The 23,283-nt window shown below is 55.7% G+C and overlaps 3 protein-coding genes across 3 annotated transcripts in view; all 3 read left to right on the forward strand.

The window, feature by feature from the left end:
• The window catches only part of SNTB2 (syntrophin beta 2), a 30,394-nt gene extending 28,771 nt beyond the window's left edge, over positions 1–1,623 (forward strand). The window contains exons 7-8 of the mRNA XM_060253875.1: positions 428–612; positions 1,332–1,623. Of these exons, the coding sequence (XP_060109858.1) occupies positions 428–612; positions 1,332–1,424 (278 nt within the window). The 3' untranslated portion in view covers positions 1,425–1,623. The remainder of the gene's footprint in view (positions 1–427; positions 613–1,331) is intronic.
• Positions 1–23,283, forward strand: part of NIP7 (nucleolar pre-rRNA processing protein NIP7) — a 60,134-nt gene that overhangs the window by 27,625 nt on the left and 9,226 nt on the right. The window lies entirely within an intron of this gene.
• On the forward strand, positions 9,106–23,281 carry VPS4A (vacuolar protein sorting 4 homolog A). The gene is made up of 11 exons (XM_060254410.1): positions 9,106–9,174; positions 16,529–16,640; positions 16,950–17,097; positions 19,765–19,826; positions 19,944–20,063; positions 20,154–20,310; positions 20,489–20,637; positions 20,784–20,865; positions 20,990–21,209; positions 21,645–21,785; positions 22,065–23,281. The coding sequence occupies exons 1-11, from the start codon at positions 9,154–9,156 to the stop codon at positions 22,164–22,166; spliced, it is 1,314 nt and encodes a 437-aa protein (XP_060110393.1). The 5' UTR covers positions 9,106–9,153; the 3' UTR covers positions 22,167–23,281.

A 23,283-nucleotide genomic window follows, 5' to 3' on the forward strand; every position in this document is an offset into this window, starting at 1 on the left:
AGAGGTCACTGGGGGTGTTGAGGGGGGGCAAGTACTTGTGAATTTCCTGCATTGTGCAGGGGGTTGGACTAGATGGCCCTGGAGGTCCCTTCCCATCTCTATGATTCTAAGCCACCTTAAAACTAATCACACCAGTGGAACTGAGGGTGGCCTCTTTTGCTGACCAGTTTGAACAGTGAAATTGGTGCCAAGCAGTTTGAGTCAATGGGCAGCATACTTTCTATCATTACATCCTTACGCTATTTCTATTTGGTCTTGCTATAAACCTGGCACTGTTGTTTTGCTTTCTTGTTCCCTGCCTGCTCTGTCCCTTGGGCTCCTCTGACTCCCCCGCAAGCTGTCCCTCACCTGAGTAGAAGGTCAAGCCGAGCTGCTTCCGCCTGCTGGGAGGTTCCTCTCACGTGACGGCTCTTTCTTTCGGTTGCAGGCTGCGTCTTGAATAGCCAGGAGGTCCATCTCCGAGTCCACTATGAAAATGGCTTCACCATCTCCAGAGAGGAGGGAGGCTCTGCCAGCGTCCTTTTCCGCTACCCGTATGAGAAGCTAAAAATGTCAGCAGATGATGGCATCAAGAACCTCTACTTGGATTTTGGGGGTCCTGAGGGGGAGCTGGTAAGTAGCAGATCAGGGTTGGAGGCAGGACTTGCAACTGGTTGAGCAAATGTCTTCCCCCCCATAAGCTGCCCCTCTGTGTTCAGGAGATAGCTGCCCTGGCCTTCCCATTTCTCCTGCTGGATCCCAGGCGCCCCAGACTGGCTGCCCCAGGAGCTCCCAGGCAGTATTTCATTTGTAAAGGTTTAACGAGGCAAACCTGCCTCTGTGTGTGTGTGTGCGTGCCATTTTTAACAACCCCCACCAGCAAGTCTGGATCTGCCCTCTCCTCAAAGCCACGTGCCTGGCTACGCACAGCTCAGGGCTGGGAAAGTGGCTAGTGGCCCCGATTCTCTTCCAGCCCATGAACTTCCTTGCTGCTGTCAGAAGAAACTGTGAGGGCCTCCTAGAACCGTTGACAGATTGATATATTTATTTAAGCATTCCTCCTTGCCTTACAGTTCAAAACGGTTTACAATAATAGTTTAAAATTTTCCAGCTTAAAACCAAATGCCAAATCTCTCTCCTCCTCCTTCAGAGATGGCTGCCAGTTCAAGCCCCCCCTCCCCCCCCCCGGCAAACAGGCCAGGCTTCCTGACAGTCTCCAAGGAGCGGGCCCACCCCCACCTCTTCAGGGAGCCCCTCTCCCAGAGATGGAGCCCCAGGGCGGAGGGGGAGGGTTCTGGCATCCCGCCTGTTCTGGCTTTGTTGTGCCCGGCCGTGTGCTGTTTCCTCTGCAGACGCTGGAGCTGCCCTCGTGCCCCAAGCCCATCGTCTTCGTCCTGCACACCTTCTTGTCGGCCAAAGTGACCCGCATGGGGCTGCTGGGGTAGGAGCCGAAGGCCGCCCAGAGTGCCCCCACGGCTCTGCCTTTCTGAGGTCCCCTCCCTGCATTGGTGCCTTGCCCTGGACTTGCTGCCCACGGGGCGCTTTGCCTGCCAGAGAGCTGTGGCCCTGGCAGTGACTGCTGCTCTTGCTAGACTCGCCTTCCCGGGAGAGAAGCGGCTGCAAAGGAGGACGACGGTGGCAGCGACACCCCGGGCGGGGGGGCCTGCTCTTGATCCCCGTGGTGGCCGGCTGTGAGAAGGCAGGTGCGAAGAGGAAGCCCGCGGCATCGTGAAGCCATTTCTTCTGCTGCTTGCCAACTGTGCCTTTTGGTGGAGGAGGCGGAGACGAGAAGCTGCTCGGCTGCCTGGACTCCACGGGGGGGGGGGGGGGGTCGTGGTCCCGGCCCCTCCCTCACAACTCTGGTCTGCCTCTCCTGTGGGGGGAGGGAGAAGCTGCAGAGAGCAGTGTTCCTGGCCACTTGGGGTGGGGTTTCACTTAACCGTGGAGGGCAGGGTGGGTCAGAACTGCCCCCTCCCTTCCTTGCGCTCTGAGGGATGGATCAGTGGTGGGGGGGCAGTGTTGTGGGGCTTTAGCGCTGGCCCCTTAGGGTGTCCGGAGAGCAGAGTTTCCTTGGGAGGCTTCTCACTCCCCCCAGGTTTGGGTTTTGTGAAGCCCAGGCAGAGTCAGTCCTAGGCGTGGGAGGGGGGGGCTTCCAGAGGGCACAGGTGGACTGACCCTGCTGCCTGCGTTGGTTTGGGGGGCGTTGCCAGGCACCCTCATCCACGTGGGTTCCGTCTTAGTGGGGAAAGAGATGGCACCCACCCTCTGGTAGCTTCTCTGGGCCTCTTGCAGCCGCAGGTCTTGGGCATGGCTAGGCAGTCCCTTCAGGTCCTGAGTCCTCTGTGCTTCTGATGCAAAAGGGCTTTCTTTCCCTGGGAACTGGCAGTCCCGCGAAGGGCCCAGAGCTCTCCAAGCAGTTGGCCTTTCTCACTGGTCACCTCAGCTGGCAGCGCAAAGCCTTAAGCCGAGAGACTCTCTCTCTCTTTTTCTTCAGGGAGGGGGCTGTGGGGGGAGGGGGTTCTGTGGCAGTCTCTTGAGTTTTCAACTCACCCTGGGAAGCCTCTCCCACCCCCTCGGGGTTGTGCTCTTCCACCAGATGTAGGGCCCTCCCTTTCAGGCCCCATCTTGGCTGCTTCGGGGTGGGACTGCGGATGCTGGGAGCAAATGGCCCCCTGCCTTTGGGCCCACAGGATGCTGCCTGTTCTGGGCCAGCAGGAGGCCCACTGGGTGCTACGAGCGCATTGGCCACAATGAGAGGGGCACCGGGGGGGGGGGGGGGTTTGAAGAGTGCAGACTTCTTTCTCGGGGGAACTGTGAGCTCCGACCAACTGACTTGGCTGTGACTGGCTAGCCCAAAGTGCCTTCCCCTGGCAGCTCGGGTGGGCTCCTTCTGGCCTGCTGCCAGGGGTCTGGGCATCGCAGGAGAGAGGCCTCCTTCCCAGACTGCGGTTCCTGGGGGGCTTCAGGCTGCAGAGTCTCCCGCACCAGCTGCAGACTGGAATAATCCTGCACTCTAAAGGAGAAGCTTGCTTACCAGGACGGGGAGAGAGCGGGCAGGGGAGAAGAAATGTCTCAGAGGTGCAAGTGAGATGGCCACAAGCGGGGCCCGGAGATCTCCCAGAACTACAACTGATCTCCCAACAGCAGAGATCAGGTCCCCTGGAGAAAATGGACGCTTTGGAGGAAGGACTCCGTGGCTTTGCCACCCCCCTGAGGCCTCTCACCAAACCCAAGGCTTCACTCCCCCACCCCAGTCTCCAGGGATTTCCCAGGTGGAGCCGGGACCCCTGGCGTGGCAGCCGTGGACCAAATTCCAGAGGCAGGGAGCCTTCAGGTGCTGACGGAGTTGCTGGCGCTTCTGAAAGGCAGCTTCCTCTGTGGTGGGAGGGGAGGAGGTTGCTGGCCGGAGAAGCGGGCAGAAGTCTGGCGGGTGCATCCTGCCTCGTTGCTGTCCCAGGCTTGGTGCCGCAGAGGAGGAAGGGGGGCAGCCAGCAGCGCCTGATTTCCCCGGCCCCCAGAGGGCAGGGCTGGTGGGGGCTTTGGGCAGTGGAGCAAGCTGTGGGCAGGAAAGAGCTAGCAGATGTTTTCCAGATGGCTCCAGCTGCTTTCTTTCCCAAAATGTGGCCTAAGAGAAGGTCTGTGTTTTCAGCCAGACTGTTTTTGACACTAGTGGGAGTTCCTTTTTTTGGCGCTGCCACCAGTGTCCGTGAGACCCCTCCCCCCCGTTCAGAGGGCCGGCTCTTGCCCACCTGTCAGAGCATCTCCCATGGAGATGTTCCCTGCGCCCCTCTTCCGACAGCTTCCCCACAGTCTCTCTGCATCACCAGATGGCTGCTTTGGGTGTTTTGAGAACATCAGCAGTTGACATAACCGCTGTCGTATCAGAACAGGCTGCCGGCTCCTCTGAATTCTGAGTTCACCTTTAAAAAAGAAAAGAGTATCTTTTTTTCTTACACTCCCAGTGAAGTGCTGATGGCCATTTTGGGGTCAGGCAGCGATTTTTCTCCAGGCCAGTTTGGCCAGGGATCCTGGAGGCTCTTCTGTCATCTTCTGGGTGTGGGGCAGGGGTCAGTGGGGGTATGTGGGGAGAGGTATTTGTGAGTTTCCTGCATTGAGCAGGGGGTTGGACTAGATGATCCTGGAGGTCCCTTCCAACTCTAGGATTTTATGGTTTTTTCATTGCAGAGATATAAGGGGAAAGGCATAGCTCTACCACAATAAGGACTAGAGAGAGTTTTTTTTAAAAGTGAAAGCTGGGTATTTCAAGGAACTTGGGATGTGCAATGATACAGAACAGCCTGATGTAGTCACATCTCAGAAGGTGAGTCCTTCGATGAGACCACCATGGAAGTTGATGACCAGCCGCCTCTGCTTCTCCCTTTCCTTGAAAGCCCCTTGCTGGAGTGGCAGCACTGTATGCGCAGAGGAACTAGTTGATTGTTGCGCCCCTTAGAGGTAGGTCAGCTACTAACTTGCTACTAACAGTGGCAGGAGGGAACTGGCGGCTGGCTTGGGATTGGAAGGAAAGTGATAATGATGTCAGGGAGGGGGGGGGGCTGATACCAGTTTTGGGAAAGATGGCAGCAAGCTGAGGGAAAACCCAGAAAGCGGGTGATTTGGGTGGGATGTCATATGGGTGCTGAAACCTGCCCAACGAGCAAAACCCCCATGTGGAAGCAGTTGAGGGGCTGCTTAAAACCCACAGGAAGCCAGAGCTCAGCAAGCAGGTTTTCATATCCCCCCCCCCCCAAAAAAAAGAACCACAGCACTTCGTATCCAGCTCAGTTCTTCTGCGCCCGGGAGGGGTCCACCCGCATGGAGGGAGGGGTCTCCACCGGCCTTGGCCTCTCACAGTGGGCAGCAGAGAGGAGGAGACGAGATGGCTGCCAGAATGTCACCCAGCTCTGGGCCTAGATGGTTTTTTTCTAGGAATCCCACCTGCATGCTGGCTGGCTTTTGGCACTGGGGCCTGGCAGGTTCCGGGAAGAGCAGGGAGAGACACCACCCTCCCCCCCCCCCCCCCCCCGCCTATGTGCTGCTTGGTTTTCTTTGTTCTGGGACTGGAGTGGGTCTGTTCCGGGGGTCTCCTCTGCTTCTAGAATTGAATGTTAGGAGTTTACAGTTTGGGCAAAGGCAGCTTCCCAGGCCCAAGGTGCCAAAGATAAGATTTCCTTGTAGGATCTCTTGGAGAAACTTGCACAGAAACCACTACAAAGCAATCGTCTGTCTTGCTGTGCAAGGTCTGTGTGCGTGTGTCATGTGGGTGTGCGCCGTTTGATATAACCTGATCTTTCCTCTTCAGGCACAGTTAGTAATACTGCCACAAGCAATCTCAAATGTACAACCAACTTTATTTTTGTATTCTTTGTAAATGCTATTTATACAACAGTGACTTTTTTTCCTGAGGTTTTTAAATCTCAAACGTCGAGTCTCCAGGTTACCACCCTCCAGATAAGCCAAGCCATGATGTCTGGGCACTTTTAGAAGGAGTGGAAGTCTTAAGTCTTTGTGAGCTCTTCATGGAAAGCTCTTCACATGCTAGAGATGCGTTGACAACCTTCACCCTCTGAGATACATGTTAACTGCATAGTATTGTACATTACAATGGGAAGGCGATTCGTGGCAAGTGTCGCCTTTATGGTGTGTACAATAAAGGTGTTAAGGCCTTGAGTGTGAATTCTTCTGGCTTGTGTTTGTGGGGATAGTAAAATGGGGACACCACAAAAACAGCAGAGCCTCCCTAGTTTATTTCCTTCACTTATATATCCGAGGGGTGGGCAAACTTGCTTAAATCTAAGAGCAACATAGAATAAATGTCAGATCTTTAAGAGCTGCAAGACAGGAAGTCAAATTTGAGAACTGCAAGACGGAGGGAGAAAAATAGATGGGGAGAGGTGGAAAGAAAGCAACTTTAAATACATTCTCCAAGCTGGAGAAGTGATTTAAAGCAACAGATGCCTTCTTCCAAGCTGGCCAATGGGGTGGCGGGGGCTTCAAGAACCACAGTTTGGCCACCATTGCACTACACCCAGCATGGCTCCCAAGCTGCAGTTTGGCCACCCGACCTAGAAACTGCAAGTGACTTGACCGCAGCCTGAGAGGATGGGTCATCAGAGAAGGAGATGATGAAGAAGAAGATATTGGATTTCTATCCCGCCCTCCACTCCGAAGAGTCTCAGAGCGGCTCACAATCTCCTTTACCTTCCCTCCACTACAACAGACACCCTGTGAGGTAGATGAAGATATTGGATTTATATCCCTCCCTCCACTCTGAAGAGTCTCAGAGTGGCTCACAATCTCCTTTCTCTTCCCCCCCTACAACAGACACCCTGTGAGGTGGGTGGGGCTGGAGAGGGCTCTCACAGCACCTGCCCTTTCCAGGACAACCTCTGCCAGAGCTATGGCTGACCCAAGGCCATTCCAGCAGGTGCAAGTGGAGGAGTGGGGAATCAAACCCAGTTCTCCCAGGTAAGAGTCCGCACACTTAACCACTACACCAAACTGGCTCTCCGCCAATGTTGCTTTTTGGGGTGAGGGCACCAAGCATGGCACCACTGCTGGACGTATTCCACAGCTGAGTCCTCCAGAGAGATCTGCTGGCTTGGCAGTGCGCTCCAGGTTGACTCTGCTCTTAGCTGGGGAGGTCTCTGTGGAAGCAGAACGAGGAAGGATGCCACTTGAGGGGTCCACCCACTGTGTGCACTTCTGCTAGCAAGACCCTCTGGAGAAGGCGACAGAAGCAAACAACCTATAGAGAGATGAGGCTGTCCTGACCAAGCGGGAACAAAATGGGCCGAGCTTGACAGAAGGAGCAAAACTAATCCTCTACATTGAGGATAGAAGTAGAAACCTAAATTAAGCACCAACCACCTGCAGCAGAAAGACCAACAGGGCAGTGATCCGGGTGGGATGCAAACCACGGCATCAAGTGCCAGGAGGCCCCAAGACCCTGAATTGGTTGATCACAATATGTTAATTCCTCATGTGGCTGCTGTTTTGGGCAGGGAGAGGGTAGCTGTTTGGGGATCTATGTCATTGCTGGCTGCCGCAAGGGCTCTCCGTGCTAACCACAAAAGCCACCATTTCTGCTTTCTTAGGTCACCAGGAAACAGCTGTCTGTGCTCTCTTCCACGGCCATGTCTCCTGAGGTGCCAGCTGTGGCTACCTGCTGCCCCAAAGGAGAGGGGGTGGGGGCCCTTCTGGGAAAGATTGGAGTGTTGAGGTGGTGCAGGAATGATGGGGCTGCTTTTGAGCACACACCCCTTCGCCTCCTGCAGGGCCAGCCGGAACATCTGCAGTGAATGAGCCTGCCAAGAAGTATTTCAGCCTGAGCCCCCCTGGAAAGGGGCATTGCCCACTCCATGCCTCCCTTGGGAAGGCTGACTGGCCAGTGCCCCCTCTCTGGGCCACTGCTGGAGGCCTCTGATGCAGGCAGAGAAGCCCACCCCAGCAGACTTGGAGGGGCTGTTCCTCTGAGCCTGGCTCCCCTCTGAGCCAGCGGGGGACTACTGGGCCACTGCATAGGTTGCCAGCTCTGGGGATGGGAAATGCCTGGAGATTTGGGCTGAAGCCTAGGAAGGGGAGGGTTTGGAGAGTGGAGGGGAGGGGAGAGACAGTGGGGTCTAAAAATGCTAGAAAGCCTACTTTCCAAACTAGGTATTTCCCAGGGGAGCAGATCTCTGCAGTCTGGAGAGTATTTTTATTTACTTTCATTTATGTCCCCCACCCTTCTCCTGCCACGCTGTTATGTGACCACTCATAGAATTGTAGTTGGAAGGGACCTCCGGGGTCATCTAGTCCAACCCCCTGCACAATGCAGGGAACTCACAAACACCTCCCCCTAAATTCACAGGATCTGCATTGCTGTCAGATGGCCATCTAGCCTCTGTTTTTCAACAAAGCTGCCTTCTGGATTGAAGCTGCTTTCTCCAGGATCAGTCCAGTCCAGTCAATACTGCCTCCTCAGATGGGCAACAGCAGCTCTCCAAGGCGTCAAGCAGAAAACAGCCTTTTGTGCCACCTACCACGCGATGCTGCTGGGGAACAAAGTTGGGGCCTTCTGCACGCTAGGCAGGTGCTGCAGCCAGGATTTTAAAGGGGGGGGGCATGTAAAAATGTCAGAGACTGCCATGACTCGGGGCATCTGACTTTCCCACCCACCCAGGCCTGCAGCTACAGTGGGGCCTGGGGGGTCAGGCCACTCCATTCAACCCCCCCTTCTATCTATATGGGCCCCGCTGCTGGGGGGCCTCCAAGCTGCCCCCTTTGCTCACTGTCATTTGCCACCGCTCTGAGCAGGTGCAGCCTTGGTGTACTGTAGGGGCTTCAGATTGGCATGGGGGGGGGGGGAGAAGCCTACTTGTGGCCACCTGGAAGGTTATTGAGTTCGACAAACGGGGGGGGGGGAGAAGCAGAGCAAGTGTTCAGGGCCAAACTGGGCGGCCGCCTGGACTCCTCCCCGCCCCACAACGAAGAGGGCCCCACCAAACATGAAGTCCTGGTAGGGTTGCCAAGTCCAATTCAAGAAGTATCTGGGGACTTTGGGGGTGGAGCCAAGAGACATTAGGGGTGGAGCCAAAAACAAGGGTGTGACAAGCATCATTGAGCTCCCAAGGGAGTTCTGGCCCTCACATTTAAAGGGACAGCACCTTTTCAGTTCCTTCCTTCCATAGGAAATAATGAAGGATAGGGGCACCTTCTTTTGGGGCTCATAGAATTGGACCCCCTGGTCCAATCCTTTTGAAACTTGGAGGGTATTTTGGGGAGAGGCACTAGATGCTATACTGAAAATGTGGTGCCTCTACCCCCAAAAACAGCCCCCCCCCAGAGCCCCAGATACCCGCGGATCAATTCTCCATGATTTCTATGGGAATAAATCTCCCTAGGGAATAGCAGAGTTCCCAGCAGACATTTCCCTCCCCCCCCCCTGCCTCCAAACTGGGGGATCCCCCGCCCCCACCTGGGGATTGGCAGCCCGAAGTCCCGGCTGGGGGCGGCCGCTTGTGGGGCAAAAGGGCAGGGCTCTCCCGCTCGGCCTCCTCCGCCTCCGCCTCCGCCTGCTGGCTGTTCGCGGCGCGGCCTGCAGGGGGCCTGCTCGGCCTCTCCTCCTCCTCCCCGCCCGGCCCGGCCCGGCCCGAAGCCTCAGCAGCCCCGGCGGGCCGAGGAGATGCGGCGATGACGACGTCGGCCCTGCAGGTGCGCCCGGGACGGCGGGGAGCGGAGGGAGGGAGGGAGGGAGGGCGGCCGCCGGGCCTCGCTGCCACCCCGCCAGGCCGCCTTACGCCAGGCCCCGGCTTTGCGGCCTACTGGGCCTCCGGGGAGGGAGGGAGGGAGCTGCCTGCGCCGGCCGCCTGCCCCCCCCCCCTCCCGGCCTCCTGGCGGGCCCGGCCTCGGAAGAACGAGGAGACCCTCCTGCGGGCGGCGGGAGGGAGGAGGCAGGGAGACCCCCAGGCCGGGCTCTGCGAAGGCCGCAGGGGCTGCCCACGTGGGGGGGGGGGGGCTCGACGGACCTCCTGACGGCGCCTGGGTATTTTGGCCCCTGTGGGACACGCAGTGCTGGCCGGGAGGAGCCGCTGGCCTCACCCAGCAGGGCTCTCTTATCACCTTATGTCTGGGGCAGGGATGCTCTGCATTCTGGGTGCTTGAAGGGGAAGGGGGCACACTGGGAGGGCTTCTAGTCTCCTGCCCCCACTGGTGGACCTCCTGATGGCCCCTGGGCTTTTTGGCCACGGTGTGACACAGAGTGTTGGACTGGATGGGCCATTGGTCTGATCCAAAATGGCTTCTTTTATGTTCTTATGGGACACAGAGTGTTGGACTGGAGGGGCCACTGGCCTGCTCCAACAGGGCTCCTCTTATGTTCTTATGGGACACAGAGTGTTGGACTGGAGGGGCCACTGGCCTGCTCCAACAGGGCTTCTCTTATGTTCTTATGTGACACAGAGTGTTGGACTGGAGGGGCCACTGGCCTGCTCCAACAGGGCTCCTCTTATGTTCTTATGGGACACAGAGTGTTGGACTGGAGGGGCCACTGGCCTGCTCCAACAGGGCTTCTCTTATGTTCTTATGTGACACAGAGTGTTGGACTGGAGGGGCCACTGGCCTGCTCCAACAGGGCTCCTCTTATGTTCTTATGTGACACAGAGTGTTGGACTGGAGGGGCCACTGGCCTGCTCCAACAGGGCTCCTCTTATGTTCTTATGTGACACAGAGTGTTGGACTGGAGGGGCCACTGGCCTGCTCCAACAGGGCTCCTCTTATGTTCTTATGGGACACAGAGTGTTGGACTGGAGGGGCCACTGGCCTGCTCCAACAGGGCTTCTCTTATGTTCTTATGTGACACAGAGTGTTGGACTGGAGGGGCCACTGGCCTGCTCCAACAGGGCTCCTCTTATGTTCTTATGTGACACAGAGTGTTGGACTGGAGGGGCCACTGGCCTGATCCAACAGGGCTCCTCTTATGTTCTTATGTGACACAGAGTGTTGGACTGGAGGGGCCACTGGCCTGATCCAACAGGGCTCCTCTTATGTTCTTATGTGACACAGAGTGTTGGACTGGAGGGGCCACTGGCCTGCTCCAACAGGGCTTCTCTTATGTTCTTATGGGACACAGAGTGTTGGACTGGAGGGGCCACTGGCCTGCTCCAACAGGGCTCCTCTTATGTTCTTATGTGACACAGAGTGTTGGACTGGAGGGGCCACTGGCCTGCTCCAACAGGGCTCCTCTTATGTTCTTATGGGACACAGAGTGTTGGACTGGAGGGGCCACTGGCCTGCTCCAACAGGGCTTCTCTTATGTTCTTATGTGACACAGAGTGTTGGACTGGAGGGGCCACTGGCCTGCTCCAACAGGGCTCCTCTTATGTTCTTATGTGACACAGAGTGTTGGACTGGAGGGGCCACTGGCCTGATCCAACAGGGCTCCTCTTATGTTCTTATGTGACACAGAGTGTTGGACTGGAGGGGCCACTGGCCTGATCCAACAGGGCTCCTCTTATGTTCTTATGTGACACAGAGTGTTGGACTGGAGGGGCCACTGGCCTGCTCCAACAGGGCTCCTCTTATGTTCTTATGTGACACAGAGTGTTGGACTGGAGGGGCCACTGGCCTGCTCCAACAGGGCTCCTCTTATGTTCTTATGTGACACAGAGTGTTGGACTGGAGGGGCCACTGGCCTGCTCCAACAGGGCTTCTCTTATGTTCTTATGTGACACAGAGTGTTGGACTGGAGGGGCCACTGGCCTGCTCCAACAGGGCTCCTCTTATGTTCTTATGTGACACAGAGTGTTGGACTGGAGGGGCCACTGGCCTGATCCAACAGGGCTCCTCTTATGTTCTTATGTGACACAGAGTGTTGGACTGGAGGGGCCACTGGCCTGATCCAACAGGGCTCCTCTTATGTTCTTATGTGACACAGAGTGTTGGACTGGAGGGGCCACTGGCCTGATCCAACAGGGCTCCTCTTATGTTCTTATGTGACACAGAGTGTTGGACTGGAGGGGCCACTGGCCTGCTCCAACAGGGCTCCTCTTATGTTCTTATGTGACACAGAGTGTTGGACTGGAGGGGCCACTGGCCTGATCCAACAGGGCTTCTCTTATGTTCTTATGTGACACAGAGTGTTGGACTGGAGGGGCCACTGGCCTGATCCAACAGGGCTCCTCTTATGTTCTTATGTGACACAGAGTGTTGGACTGGAGGGGCCACTGGCCTGATCCAACAGGGCTTCTCTTATGTTCTTATGTGACACAGAGTGTTGGACTGGACGGGCCATTGAACTGATCCAACAGGGCTTCTCTTATGTTCTTATGTGACACAGAGTGTTGGACTGGAGGGGCCACTGGCCTGCTCCAACAGGGCTCCTCTTATGTTCTTATGTGACACAGAGTGTTGGACTGGAGGGGCCACTGGCCTGCTCCAACAGGGCTCCTCTTATGTTCTTATGTGACACAGAGTGTTGGACTGGAGGGGCCACTGGCCTGCTCCAACAGGGCTCCTCTTATGTTCTTATGGGACACAGAGTGTTGGACTGGAGGGGCCACTGGCCTGCTCCAACAGGGCTTCTCTTATGTTCTTATGTGACACAGAGTGTTGGACTGGAGGGGCCACTGGCCTGCTCCAACAGGGCTCCTCTTATGTTCTTATGTGACACAGAGTGTTGGACTGGAGGGGCCACTGGCCTGATCCAACAGGGCTCCTCTTATGTTCTTATGTGACACAGAGTGTTGGACTGGAGGGGCCACTGGCCTGATCCAACAGGGCTCCTCTTATGTTCTTATGTGACACAGAGTGTTGGACTGGAGGGGCCACTGGCCTGCTCCAACAGGGCTCCTCTTATGTTCTTATGTGACACAGAGTGTTGGACTGGAGGGGCCACTGGCCTGATCCAACAGGGCTTCTCTTATGTTCTTATGTGACACAGAGTGTTGGACTGGAGGGGCCACTGGCCTGATCCAACAGGGCTCCTCTTATGTTCTTATGTGACACAGAGTGTTGGACTGGAGGGGCCACTGGCCTGATCCAACAGGGCTTCTCTTATGTTCTTATGTGACACAGAGTGTTGGACTGGACGGGCCATTGAACTGATCCAACAGGGCTTCTCTTATGTTCTTATGTGACACAGAGTGTTGGACTGGAGGGGCCACTGGCCTGCTCCAACAGGGCTCCTCTTATGTTCTTATGTGACACAGAGTGTTGGACTGGAGGGGCCACTGGCCTGCTCCAACAGGGCTCCTCTTATGTTCTTATGTGACACAGAGTGTTGGACTGGAGGGGCCACTGGCCTGCTCCAACAGGGCTCCTCTTATGTTCTTATGGGACACAGAGTGTTGGACTGGAGGGGCCACTGGCCTGCTCCAACAGGGCTTCTCTTATGTTCTTATGTGACACAGAGTGTTGGACTGGAGGGGCCACTGGCCTGCTCCAACAGGGCTCCTCTTATGTTCTTATGTGACACAGAGTGTTGGACTGGAGGGGCCACTGGCCTGATCCAACAGGGCTCCTCTTATGTTCTTATGTGACACAGAGTGTTGGACTGGAGGGGCCACTGGCCTGATCCAACAGGGCTCCTCTTATGTTCTTATGTGACACAGAGTGTTGGACTGGAGGGGCCACTGGCCTGATCCAACAGGGCTCCTCTTATGTTCTTATGTGACACAGAGTGTTGGACTGGAGGGGCCACTGGCCTGCTCCAACAGGGCTCCTCTTATGTTCTTATGTGACACAGAGTGTTGGACTGGAGGGGCCACTGGCCCGATCCAACAGGGCTTCTCTTATGTTCTTATGTGACACAGAGTGTTGGACTGGAGGGGCCACTGGCCTGATCCAACAGGGCTCCTCTTATGTTCTTATGTGACACAGAGTGTTGGACTGGAGGGGCCACTGGCCTGATCCAACAGGGCTTCTCTTATGTTCTTATGTGACACAGAGTGTTGGACTGGACGGGCCATTGAACTGATCCAACAGGGCTTCTCTTATGTTCTTATGTGACACAGAGTGTTGGACTGGAGGGGCCACTGGCCTGCTCCAACAGGGCTCCTCTTATGTTCTTATGTGACACAGAGTGTTGGACTGGAGGGGCCACTGGCCTGATCCAACAGGGCTCCTCTTATGTTCTTATGTGACACAGAGTGTTGGACTGGAGGGGCCACTGGCCTGATCCAACAGGGCTTCTCTTATGTTCTTATGTGACACAGAGTGTTGGACTGGACGGGCCATTGAACTGATCCAACAGGGCTTCTCTTATGTTCTTATGTGACACAGAGTGTTGGACTGGAGGGGCCACTGGCCTGCTCCAACAGGGCTTCTCTTATGTTCTTATGTGACACAGAGTGTTGGACTGGAGGGGCCACTGGCCTGATCCAACAGGGCTCCTCTTATGTTCTTATGTGACACAGAGTGTTGGACTGGAGGGGCCACTGGCCTGATCCAACAGGGCTTCTCTTATGTTCTTATGTGACACAGAGTGTTGGACTGGACGGGCCATTGAACTGATCCAAAATGGCTCCTCTTATGTTCTTATGTGACACAGAGTGTTGGACTGGAGGGGCCACTGGCCTGCTCCAACAGGGCTCCTCTTATGTTCTTATGTGACACAGAGTGTTGGACTGGAGGGGCCACTGGCCTGATCCAACAGGGCTCCTCTTATGTTCTTATGTGACACAGAGTGTTGGACTGGAGGGGCCACTGGCCTGATCCAACAGGGCTCCTCTTATGTTCTTATGTGACACAGAGTGTTGGACTGGAGGGGCCACTGGCCTGCTCCAACAGGGCTCCTCTTATGTTCTTATGTGACACAGAGTGTTGGACTGGAGGGGCCACTGGCCTGATCCAACAGGGCTTCTCTTATGTTCTTATGTGACACAGAGTGTTGGACTGGAGGGGCCACTGGCCTGATCCAACAGGGCTCCTCTTATGTTCTTATGTGACACAGAGTGTTGGACTGGAGGGGCCACTGGCCTGATCCAACAGGGCTTCTCTTATGTTCTTATGTGACACAGAGTGTTGGACTGGACGGGCCATTGAACTGATCCAACAGGGCTTCTCTTATGTTCTTATGTGACACAGAGTGTTGGACTGGATGGGTCACTGGCCTGATGCAACATGGCTTCTCTTATGTTCTTATGTGACACAGAGTGTTGGACTGGAGGGGCCACTGGCCTGATGCAACATGGCTTCTCTTATGTTCTTATTTCTGGGGCAAGTGAAGCTCTGTATTCTTGGTGCTGGGGGGGGCACAGTGGGAGGGCTTCTATTGTCCTGGCCCCAATGATGGACCTCCTGATGGCACCAGGGTTTTTTGGCCACTGTGTGACACAGAGTGTTGGAGTGGATGGGCCATTGGCCTGATCCAACATGGCTTCTCTGATGTTCTTATGTCTGGGGCACATGACGCTCTATATTCTGGGTGCTTTGGGGGCACAGTGGGAGGGCTTCTAGTGTCCTGGCCCCACTGGTGGACCTCCTGATGGCACCTGGACTTTTTGGCCACTTTATGACACAGAGTGTTGAACTGGATGCGCCACTGGCCTGGTCCAACATGGCTTCTCTTTTGTTCTTATGTCTGAGGCAAGTGAAGCTCTCTATTCTAGGTGCTTGAGAGGGGCACAGTGGGAGGGCTTCTAGTGTCCTGGCCGCACTGATGGACCTCCTGATGGCATCTGAGCTTTTTGGCCACTTTGTGACACAGAGTGTTGGACTGGATGGGCCACTGGCCTTATCCAACAGGGCTTCTCTGATGTTCTTATGTCTGGGGCAGAGATGCTGTCTTCTTGGTGTTTGGGAGGGCACAGTGGGAGGGCTTCTAGTGTCCTGGCCCCACCGATGGACCTCCTGATGGTACCTGGGTTTTTGGCCCCTGTGTGACACAATGTTGGGCTGGATGGGCCATTGGCCTGATCCAACATGGCTTCTCTGATGTTCTTATGTCTGGGGCACATGACGCTCTATATTCTGGGTGCTTTGGGGGCACAGTGGGAGGGCTTCTAGTGTCCTGGCCGCACTGATGGACCTCCTGATGGCATCTGAGCTTTTTGGCCACTTTGTGACACAGAGTGTTGGACTGGATGGGCCACTGGCCTTATCCAACAGGGCTTCTCTGATGTTCTTATGTCTGGGGCAGAGATGCTGTCTTCTTGGTGTTTGGGAGGGCACAGTGGGAGGGCTTCTAGTGTCCTGGCCCCACCGATGGACCTCCTGATGGTACCTGGGTTTTTGGCCCCTGTGTGACACAATGTTGGGCTGGATGGGCCATTGGCCTGATCCAACATGGCTTCTCTGATGTTCTTATGTCTGGGGCACATGACGCTCTATATTCTGGGTGCTTTGGGGGCACAGTGGGAGGGCTTCTAGTGTCCTGGCCGCACTGATGGACCTCCTGATGGCATCTGAGCTTTTTGGCCACTTTGTGACACAGAGTGTTGGACTGGATGGGCCACTGGCCTTATCCAACAGGGCTTCTCTGATGTTCTTATGTCTGGGGCAGAGATGCTGTCTTCTTGGTGTTTGGGAGGGCACAGTGGGAGGGCTTCTAGTGTCCTGGCCCCACTGATGGACCTCCTGATGCCACCTGGTTTTTTGGCCCCTGTGTGACACAATGTTGGGCTGGATGGGCCATTGGCCTGATCCAACAGGGCTTCTCTTATGTTCTTATGTCTGGGGCAGTTATGCTCTGTATTCTGGGTGCTTGGGGGGCATAGTGGGAGGGCTTCTAGTGTCCTGGCCCCACTGATGGACTTCCTGATGGCACATGGCTTCTCTTATGTTCTTATGGATTAGCTTAACATCTGGATCAGTGGCTATCAGCCATAAGGTATAGACCGAACTCTCTGTCTGGGGCAAGTGATGCTCTGTTTTTTTGGTGCTTTGGGGGGGGCAACAGTGGGAGGGCTTCTAATGTCCTGGCCCCACTTGTGGACCTTCTTATGGCACCTGGTTTTTTTTGGCCACTTTGTGACACAGTGTGTTGGACTGGAGAGGCCATTGGCCTGATCCAACAGGGCTTCTCTTGTGTTCTTATGTTCTCATGAAGAGACCTTTGCTTCCATTCCAGAAAGCGATTGATTTGGTGACCAGGGCGACTGAGGAAGACAAAGCCAAGAACTATGAGGAGGCCCTGCGGCTGTACCAGCATGCGGTGGAGTACTTCTTGCATGCCATCAAGTGTGAGTTGGCCTTAGAGGGGGGCAGGCAGGCCTGGCTGGGATTCCCCCTGGAGGCGGGAGAGGCTGCTGGCATACCCCCTGGACCGGCTCTGCCTTCCCTGCTGTGGGATGAGCAGAAACCACTTCCTGGTTTGTAGCATCCATGGGACTTCTGGGCAGGGCTAATGCTGACAGGCACCTACAGGGGAGGGGCTCTTGGCCCTTTGGGCTGGCGAGGGGCATCTGCTGTGGGCACAAGATTCCTGGCAGTTCTTCTCCTCTGCTTGGCTGGAGAAAAGCTTCTTCACCCACACCCGTTTGCCCTCATAGATGACGCTCACAGCGACAAGGCCAAGGAGAGCATCCGAGCGAAATGCGCACAGTACCTGGACCGGGCTGAGAAGCTGAAGGACTATCTGCGGAACAAGGAGAAGCAGAGCAAGAAGCCGGTCAAAGAAGCCCAGAATGACAGCAAGGGGTAAGGGGGGGGGGGGGGAGGCAGGACAGGACAGTCCACAGAGATGCATCTCATTAGAGGCCTCCTGGCAGCAGTACTGATGCTGTGGATTCAGACCACACATGACAGGGAGGGTTGTATCAGCGCTTCGTTCTCGTGGCCCCTTCTTACAGGCCCAGGGGAATGCTGATCTGGTCACCACTTTGGGATCAGGCAGCAGTTTTTCTATGAGCCAGTTTAGCCAGGGATCCTGGAGAGTTTTTATTATTATTAGTCATCTTCTTGGCATGGCACAGGGGTCACTGGGAGTGTGTGGAGGGAGGTATTTGTGAACTTGTGATTCTATGGCGTGCCCTCTTCTCTGAGGCCTAGGGAAAGGCAAAGAGGCCCTCCTGGCCCAGCCTTTTTGCATAGAGCAAGGTGTTTTCCCCTCGCCTCGCTATCTGAGGTGGAGCCTGTGGGGGTCACAGCTCAGAAGCTGGGCAGCATGTAGCTGGCTAGGGAAGATTTTTCTTAGTTGGAGTTGGAAGGGACCTCCAGGATCATCTAGTCTAGTCCAACCCCCTGCACAGTGCAGGAACTTCACAAATACCTCCCTCCCACACACCTTTCCTGCTGTCCTCATGATTTGTCTAATTCAAAGAATTAACATTGCTGTCAGATAATCATCTAGCCTCTGTTTAAAAACCTCCAAGGAAGGAGAGCCCATCACCTCCCAAGGAGGAAGCCTGTTCCACTGAGGAACCGCTCTAACGGTCAGGAAGTTCTTCCTTATGTTGAGTTGGAAACTCTTTTGATTTGATTTCAATCTGTTCATTCTGGTCCGACCTCCTTGGGCAACAGAAAACAATTCTGCACCATCCTCTACATCAGAGGTCCCCAACCTTTTTGGCACCAGGGACCGGTTTCGTGGAAGACAGTTTTTCCATGGACCGGGGAAGGGGGTGGAGATGGTTTCAGGATGATACAATTGTGCACTTTATTTCTATTATGACATTGCAATATATAATGAAATAATTATACAATGCATGGCCCAGCTGCTCCATGGCCTGGAGGTTGGGGACCCCTGCGCTACATGACAGCCTTTCAGGTGAGCAGATCACTTCTCAGTCGTCTCCTCTCTAAGCTAAACCTATCCAGCTCCTTCAGCCTTTCCTCGTATTTACAGGGAGGAAATCTGCCTTGCCTTGACCCTCCCCAAGAGCGGTGCAATGAATGATACAAATCAAACAACTTACTTAGATGGACTTGAGTTGCTTCAGCATCCATCGGGTCTCTTAGGCTCAGTCTTCTCTTTCATGCTCTGATCTGCCACTGCCATGGTGTTTTTGTTTCAGTTTTTATAAACACACTTTCTCCCCTTCTTTTTATTTATTGCTGAACTTCTGGTTTTCCTTGTTCTGTTGGGGTCTTTTAAAAAAAAATCCCCAGATTCCAACTCCAGCGAAGCACTCTGATTTCTAGGCCTTCCAGAAGACCCATATGGCCAGCCCTTGCCTTGAGTCTTACCTGGTTTCCTAAGGCTCAGTCTGTTACTGCTCAGCCTGACACAACTGCTTCCAGGGCCTTTCCTAGGCCTGTAAAACTGAGGTTTGAACCTGGCCACATCTTCTTGCTTTATCAGGCAGTACCCTGAAGATAGGAATCAGTCCCTTCTGATAAGAACGTAAGAAGAGTCCTGCTGGTTGGCCAATCTAGTCCAGCCTCCTGCCTCATTCAGTGGCCAATCAGTTCCTCTGGAGGGCCCACAACAGGGCAGAGAGGCCAAGGCCTTCCCCTGAGAAGAACTTCAGGAGAGCCCTGCTGGATCAGACCAGTGAGGGTGCATGTAGTCCATCTCCTGCCTCACACAGTGGCCAGCCAGTTCCTCTGGAGGGCCAACAACAGGGCAGAGAGGCCGAGGCCTTCCCCCAATGTTGCCTTCTGGCTCTGGGATTCAGAGGCCTAGTGCTCGGAACGTGAAGGTCCCCCTTAGTCAACATAGCTAGTAGTCTTATCCTCCGTGAATCTCTCTCCTCCCTTTTAAAAACTTTATTTTGTCACCATCACCACACCCTCTGGCAGTGAATTTTACATTTCAGTCATTCCTCATGTATAGAACTAGTTCCTTTTGTCTGTTCTGACCCTACCGGCCATCAAGTTAATTGGATGTCCTCAAGTTCTAGTATTTTGGGAGAGAGAAAAATTTCTCTTTGTCAGCTCTCCTCACTAAACATAATTTTACAAGTCTCTTATCATATCCCCCCCTCCCCATCATGAAGCCCTTCCCAAGAAGATAAACGATCAATGTCGAAACTGGCGTTTGTGGGCACTGAGACTGCGCAGTCCACCTTTTAAGAGGGGAGGCTGGGGGACTCGGTTTCCTTCCTCGAGTGACCTGGAGCAGCTCTGTGAACTGCTGGATTGAGCCCCCTCCCTTTCCAGCTGTTGCTGTTGTGTGGCTGATTCTGCCCTGGAGCTGAGCCCCTCACGTTCGTGGTTGAGACCTGGTTATTAAAAAAACAAAGCTGTGGAGAATTGCTCACCAATTCCTGCTTTTGGCTGCAATTGTAGGCAGAGGTTCTGTTCTCTCCATGTGCAGGCCGCAGTCAGTCTGGGCGGGGCTCTCCGTGGCTCAGGAGCCCATTCCCCCCCCCCCCGACTACTGGGGCTGCTCCCTCCCGCCTGACCAGGTGCCTCCCTCTGCAGGAGCGACAGTGACAGCGAAGGAGACAATCCGGAGAAGAAGAAACTGCAGGAGCAGCTGATGGGTGAGGCTTGGGCTTGGGGGGAGCACCTCCTGCCAGCTTCTGGAAGTGAGAGGCTGCTGCCTGGGGTGGGGTGAGCAGGGAGCGGCTCTCATGGGGCTCACTGCCTTCCCGCCACAGGGGCCATTGTGATGGAGAAGCCCAATGTGCGGTGGAATGACGTGGCTGGCCTGGAGGGGGCCAAGGAGGCCCTGAAAGAAGCTGTCATTTTGCCCATCAAGTTTCCTCACCTGTTCACAGGTAAGGCCCCCAGGGGTCCCCTCTGCAGTCCTCTGGCCACATGGGGTATTGTGAAGGGGGCTGAGGCTGCGTCTCCTTCTTGTCCTCCAGGTAAGCGCACTCCGTGGCGAGGGATCCTCCTTTTCGGCCCTCCTGGCACAGGGAAGTCCTACTTGGCCAAAGCCGTGGCGACTGAGGCCAGCAACTCCACCTTCTTCTCCATCTCCTCTTCGGACCTGATGTCCAAGTGGCTGGGGGAGAGTGAAAAGTGAGTGGACGGGCTGAGGCAGAGGACTGGGCTCGGCGAGTGGGATGGAACCAAGAGAGGAGAGGAAGAGACCTGTGCAGGCCAGGCCAGGCCTCCCTTTGCCTTTCTGGCCTGGGGCTGCCCTGCCCTTCCTCCGTGTGCCTGGCCTTGAGCCTCCCCTCTTCTGCCTCCGCTTCAGGCTGGTGAAGAACCTCTTTGAGCTGGCTCGGCAGCACAAGCCTTCCATCATCTTCATAGACGAGGTGGACTCCCTGTGCGGCTCCCGCAATGAGAACGAGAGCGAAGCCGCCCGCAGGATCAAGACGGAGTTTCTAGTGCAGATGCAGGGTGCGTAGCAGGCAGGCCCACCCGCACAGGGGCAGAGCAGTGTGCCAGGAGAGCACTTGGGAGGCCTGCTCAGGTCAGGACAGGAGGCGACTGGCAGTGGCTGCAGGCAGGCACGGGTGGTGATTGGTGCCTTTCCTTCCCGGCAGGTGTTGGGAATAACAACGATGGCATCTTGGTCTTGGGGGCCACCAACATTCCCTGGGTCCTGGATGCTGCTATTCGCAGAAGGTGAGCAAGCCAGGTGCTCTTGCAGTGGCCGTTGGCTGGGCCCTCTGCACCCCTCTCCCCTGGCACCAGGAGCTTGGGGTGGGCAGGTGGCTGTGCCAGAGGACCATTGCAATTGTGTCCGTAGATTTGAGAAGCGCATTTACATCCCCCTGCCTGAGGAGCCGGCCCGGGCCCAGATGTTTAAGCTCCACCTGGGGAACACCCCTCACAGCCTTGCAGAAGCCGACATCCACAAGCTGGCCTGCAAGACCGACGGCTACTCTGGCGCCGACATCAGCATCATCGTGCGCGATGCCCTCATGCAGCCGGTCCGCAAGGTGCAGTCGGCCACGCACTTCAAGAAGGTGAGGGCAGCGCTTGCTGCAAGCGTCAGGGCAGGAGGTAGCTGCTGCTGCTGCCACCCCTTGGCCTGCTGTTTCTCTCCCTTCGTGTTCACACAACTTGTTAGGCGGGTTTCCCCCTGGGCCTGCTCAGCCACTAAGAGGGAGCCCAGAGGAAAAGACCCGTGTAGGTCCCTTACAAAGAGCAGAGGTTATTCTGACCTTGTGGAGGCATCCAGGATTAGATTCCTGGAGGTTGTGGGTTAATTGGGGAGAGGGGAGTGCCTTCCTCCCTGCAGCCTGGGGGAGGGGGTTCCTTCCAGAGCCCCTCGTGATGGGGATGCCTGGCAGCCCTCGTCCTCCTCACGACTTTAGTGCACATTTTTGCCACTGCCTCTGTCCTCCTGGGAGGCTGGCTGGCTTGCTTGCCCACCTCATGGACGCCTCTGGCCCTTGCAGGTTTGTGGGCCTTCCCGCACGACTCCTGGTGGGATTGTGGAGGACCTGCTGACCCCGTGTTCCCCCGGAGACCCTGGTGCTATTGAAATGACGTGGATGGAGGTGCCTGGCGACAAGCTTATGGAGCCCGTCGTGTGCATGGTGAGCCAGGGAGAGAACATCTTCGCTGTCCATGGACGGGGGGGGGGGGGGAGGAGGAGAGCCAAACACCACCCATGCCAAGTGGCTGGTTCACAGCCATGTTTTTCACAAATCTTGTGTACTCCTTGCTAGCCGTATTTCCATAAGCCATTGTTTGGAAACAGCACTATTCCATGGTAGGGTGGGGTGTTGAGTTTTGTATCGCCATGGCTGACAGACACGTGCCTCCACCCGTCAACCCCCTCCCAGTCTCTGACCCTCTCCCTTCTCGTCCCCCAGTCGGACATGCTGCGTTCTCTGGCCACGACCCGTCCCACCGTCAACGCGGAGGACCTTCTGAAGGTGAAGAAATTCACAGAAGACTTTGGCCAGGAGGGCTGAAGCTTTTTGCAGGGGCAACAGCGGGGGGCGGGGGGGTGTCGGCCCCAGGCCCGAGTGTAGGAAGCCTTTTCTGCCGATGGCGGGCAGTGCCAAGCAGAGGGGAGCACCCAGCTTGTACTGCGCCCGTCTGCACTTTGGGCCCCTGTTCAGCTGTGGAGCAAAGAGGAGGGAGGCACCATGCGGAAGACTAGACCCGGTCCTGCCTGACTCTTCCTTCCGGGCCTCGGGCTTTTTCTCTTCTCTTGCTCAGTCTCTTTTTAATTTATGCTGCTTGGTTCTGTTTCTGTTAAGTAAAAACCATCCCAAAGCTCTGCCGTGCCCCCTAGTCCTTTTCCTGAGGCCCCTTTTGGGCTGGTACTTTATCCCCCCCCGCCCCAAGAAGAGGACTGGACTGGGGTGGGGAGCAGGCTGTTGCTGCCTGCTGGGAATGCTGTGCTGTGCGGTTTGCACTGGACTTGTCAGCCCATCTGCCCCTTTCCCCCTGTGGCTGGGGCAGCTGGAGCAGACCATGATGGCCACCCTGCTTCAGAGTGCTGCCTTAGTGGCACTAAGGGAAATGCTCCGCGGGGAAGCCTGCAGCCCTGCTCCAGGAAGCTCCACCGGCTCCTCCAAGGAAAGCGGCCAGGCTGGGAATGCAGTGTAAGATGCAGAGCCCGGAGGGGTCCTTCTTTTGCCAGGCCCACCAGTTGCAGGTTTGGGGGAATCCCCGCCCTGTGTGGCTTCTCAGCCTTCTCATGTTTGGATCTTCTGCAAGCCAAGGAGCCCCCGGGTGCCTTCGTCTCCCACCTGGGGCGGGGGAAGAGGAGGGTTGTCCTGTCCTGCTCCCCACTGTGGCCTTCTGCCGTAACTGACTGGCGAGTGGCATTCCCCAGGCAACATTCTGTTGGATGGCTGCTGCCTTGTCCTGTAGTTGCCCAGCTGCTCTCAGGCTGGACTGGCTCTAGTCTGCATTCTTAAGGGGGGGGGGCTGAGGGAAGCCCCTGCTGACTGGTTGGGGGAACCAGGGGCTGCGTCCGCAGAGCCACCTTTCCCTTTCTTGGCCCATGTACATAATTTTAGTTGATCCTTGTGTGGGAAAAGGGACAGTGTGTGGGGGAAATAAAACGTTGACAACAGT

This window comes from Heteronotia binoei, chromosome 14, assembly GCF_032191835.1.
Source record: "Heteronotia binoei isolate CCM8104 ecotype False Entrance Well chromosome 14, APGP_CSIRO_Hbin_v1, whole genome shotgun sequence".
Lineage (NCBI taxonomy): Eukaryota > Metazoa > Chordata > Lepidosauria > Squamata > Gekkonidae > Heteronotia > Heteronotia binoei.

Bases quoted from the DNA above. Each gene is read 5' to 3' on its own strand.
- VPS4A (XM_060254410.1), top strand. From the start codon at position 9,154: ATGACGACGTCGGCCCTGCAG. The intron at 20,311-20,488 runs GTGAGTGGACGG...CCTCCGCTTCAG, and splicing joins TGGCTGGGGGAGAGTGAAAA to GCTGGTGAAGAACCTCTTTG. The intron at 20,866-20,989 runs GTGAGCAAGCCA...TTGTGTCCGTAG, and splicing joins GATGCTGCTATTCGCAGAAG to ATTTGAGAAGCGCATTTACA.